A 2,975-nucleotide genomic window follows, 5' to 3' on the forward strand; every position below is an offset into this window, starting at 1 on the left:
CTCCTCCACTTGAGAAAAGGCAAAAGAGAGTTAGTCATCTGGCCTTTCTTTAAAATTGTGGTGTCTACTTACCTGTGGCAGATATTTTTCTTTTGAGTCTGGCAGACAAAGTCTCTGCATGGCCAGACTGCTCTAGATCTGAGAACAGAGATACAACACTCAGTACAGAGTTGGTGGATTTTACATTGTAAGTCGGCAAATCGTTTGTTAAACTCAACAAGCATCAGAGTCAGTTTGACTGCAGGATGAGACGGCACTGTCTTCTTACTTGTCTTCTGTAGAATAGGATGTACGCTGACTGGCAACGCTGCTCACACACGGAGGCTCCGGTGGTTTCCTCGACAAATGAGTCATTGTAGGTGAGCCAGCGGTCAGCAGGGTCGTCCATGTCCCCATCTGGGTGCACCCCGTCGCTGATGTAGTGTCCTAACAGGAGACCAATGACTGTTAGTTTGGGTGTCTTGACATGTGAGGTTGCATTTGCATGAATTATTGCAATTACAATTTCTTGAAGGCACTGATAATATGTATAACATCCAGATATATGATGTGTCTGAGAACCTGATAGAGGACTGCAGACTGTGACAGTGTCTTACCAAAGATCCCTTGGGAGCCTAGATGACTTATGATGCTCACCAGGCGGTACTGACTGTCACCCTGAGAGGGAACACAGTTAAAAACAGTCAGTTACACAGAAGAAACCCAGCTACAGACAGAGCTCACGTTTCCTTTGGACTTGAACTCAGGTGAGATATTTCTTACCTGGCTGGATGTCACCAGCAGCTTCCTCAAGAGCTCGATTTTGCTGTTGAGTTTCTGCAGGTGCCCGGACTGACTGAAGTGGAAACGCTTCAAGTGCAGCATCAGTACTCTGTAGAGAGGAGAGAAACAGAAAAACATGGCTTCAGAAGGTTGTTGGGGTTTTTGCTTCATACATGAAAAGTGTCAAATGTTCAGATATAACGTAAAGTAAACATGGGGTTAAGGAGTAAATGCTGCGGTATAGTCCTTAAAGGTCAACAGTTGGACTATCTGTGTTGGATGTGATGTCACTTACTTAGGTTGGGTCTTAAAACTGGACTGCCGGACAGACGTGTTAGCACCGCAGTCACACTTGAAGTCTAACTCTGTTTCCTGGACAACGACACAGAGACAACATGCTGTCAGCTGCTGGACAAAACAGACTGTGTTTGGGACTGAAGTGTGTGTTCATGTGATGATGTCACTAAAGGAGGACAGGTGGGTCTTACCATCAGGTAATCCTGCAGCATGTCCTGGACTGAGCTGTGAGGTTTCAGGATCAGAGACAGGCTGCTGAAGTCTTCCTCTTGTGTAGACTGGGCTCCACAGCTACACAAAGGGACAGCACACAGAAAATATTTACTACTTTGGCCTTTGCTGTTATTCAATAATCAATAATTAAACAGGGGCAAGTACAAATGGACTTTTGTAAAGTGAAAAAACAACAGTAATGAAATGTGGAAATTGTTCACAGTATTTTGTATTTGGCCTGTATGAGTTGTATAAGGAGAATAAAACTTCTCCTGCTGTGTGTGATGTCTTTGTCTCTGTTGTCGTACCTCTTGCAGGTCCTGGTGGTCTGCATGCTGAACAGTAGGTTTTCCTGAACAGGGCATCTGTATTTTATTCCAGTGATGGCGGCAACATCCTGCAGTATCGGCGTCAAGCAGCTGATCTGATACAGGACTGTGGTCAGGAACTCGTGGGCGTCCTAAACACACACAAACACACACACACACAGGGTTTGAGAGGAGAAACTGTCTCGCAGGAGGAGGTGAAACAACAAGTATCATCGAACCAGATGACTCACGTTCTGTTGGTTGCCCTGAAACTCAGGAGCCTGGACTGCTACGGTATTTTTGAATGACATGAGGGCGTGGAGTTTGGTCTCCGGGTCGGTGGAGCGGTGACTGCGCACGACGTTCATGAACATTCTGCAGAGGGTGGAGACAAAATAGGAGCGGTGAGTTTCTGGTGTTGTTTTAGTTTGGTCTCCAGGGTAGTGTGTGTGTGTGTGTGTGTGTGTGTGTGTGTGTGTGTGTGTGTGTGTGTGTGTGTGTGTGTGTGTGTGTGTGTGTGTGTGTGTTTGCGTTAGTGTGTATGATGCTGCTGTACCTGATCACTTCGGCCACTGGGGTCATATCAAACACCACCTCCTGGCAGCTGATGTCCCTGATGAAGTCCACCAGTGTGATCAGGCTCTGGAGGCTGGAGTTCATGTAGCAGATCTGGGACGGGTTTGGAAACCTGACACACAAACACAACACAACATGGATTTATGTTTTTGTTGCACATGTCTTTGGTTCAGCGATGTGACAGAGGAACAAGAACTTGTTGCAGTTGATTCTGAAAAGCGCATGATTTTTATTGGATTTTGTAAAAGGGCCAATGACGTGAGGCTCATTTTTTTTGAGAGAATATTTGGGGAATGAAGGCAAAAATGTCTATGTGGTGTAACTTCAAACAAATAATTACACTTGTTTTAAAATGATTTTTTCCAAAACTGAAATCAAATATAACACAAAGTTCAGTTGATCTTGTTGAGTGTCACGCTCTGCTCATATTGGAAAAATGCATCAAATTAAATGTAGAGATAATCCTACTAAAATCTGTTTTTATGTAACATTTTAAAATGAGATAATTATTTTCATGAGCGCACTTACATACATCGCAGGTGGATAAAATATTATATGTACATTTGTCATTCTTTTGTGGTCACACCACTTGATATTTTCAGGTGTATTCCATCTTACTTTTTGTAAAACAAAATGATGAAATTGACATTTCAAATGACACGAAACCAACATGAACACAAAATGTACATTTCAACAAACCTGATGCATGTTTTTAAAACAAGTTTTTAAAAGAATTGAAAGAATTTGAATTGCTCATCTTGTCAACTCTGATTTGACACTGAGCCAAAAAGAAAGAATCAAAAGCTTTGTTTTATATGT

The 2,975-nt window shown here is 42.9% G+C and overlaps 1 protein-coding gene across 1 annotated transcript; it reads right to left on the reverse strand.

Moving 5' to 3' along the window:
• Window positions 1–1,955, reverse strand: LOC146330496 (ubiquitin carboxyl-terminal hydrolase 37-like). The gene is made up of 8 exons (XM_084714100.1): window positions 1,832–1,955; window positions 1,581–1,732; window positions 1,251–1,350; window positions 1,058–1,134; window positions 763–871; window positions 597–657; window positions 269–426; window positions 1–138 (listed from the first exon to the last, which is right to left on the reverse strand). Exons 1-8 carry the CDS (start codon window positions 1,952–1,954, stop codon window positions 133–135), a joined length of 786 nt encoding a protein of 261 aa, XP_084570226.1. The 5' UTR covers window position 1,955; the 3' UTR covers window positions 1–132.
• Between the last annotated feature and the right edge of the window lie 1,020 nt (window positions 1,956–2,975).

This window comes from Lutjanus erythropterus, chromosome 3 (genome assembly GCF_056507025.1).
Source record: "Lutjanus erythropterus isolate fLutEry1 chromosome 3, fLutEry1.hap2, whole genome shotgun sequence".
Taxonomy (NCBI): Eukaryota; Metazoa; Chordata; class Actinopteri; order Lutjaniformes; family Lutjanidae; genus Lutjanus; species Lutjanus erythropterus.

Bases quoted from the DNA above. Each gene is read 5' to 3' on its own strand.
- LOC146330496 (XM_084714100.1), bottom strand. From the start codon at position 1,954: ATGTTCATGAACGTCGTGCGCAGTCACCGCTCCACCGACCCGGAGACC. The intron at 658-762 runs GTAAGAAATATC...GTTCCCTCTCAG, and splicing joins TGCTGGTGACATCCAGCCAG to GGTGACAGTCAGTACCGCCT. The intron at 427-596 runs GTAAGACACTGT...GTCTCCTGTTAG, and splicing joins AGGCTCCCAAGGGATCTTTG to GACACTACATCAGCGACGGG.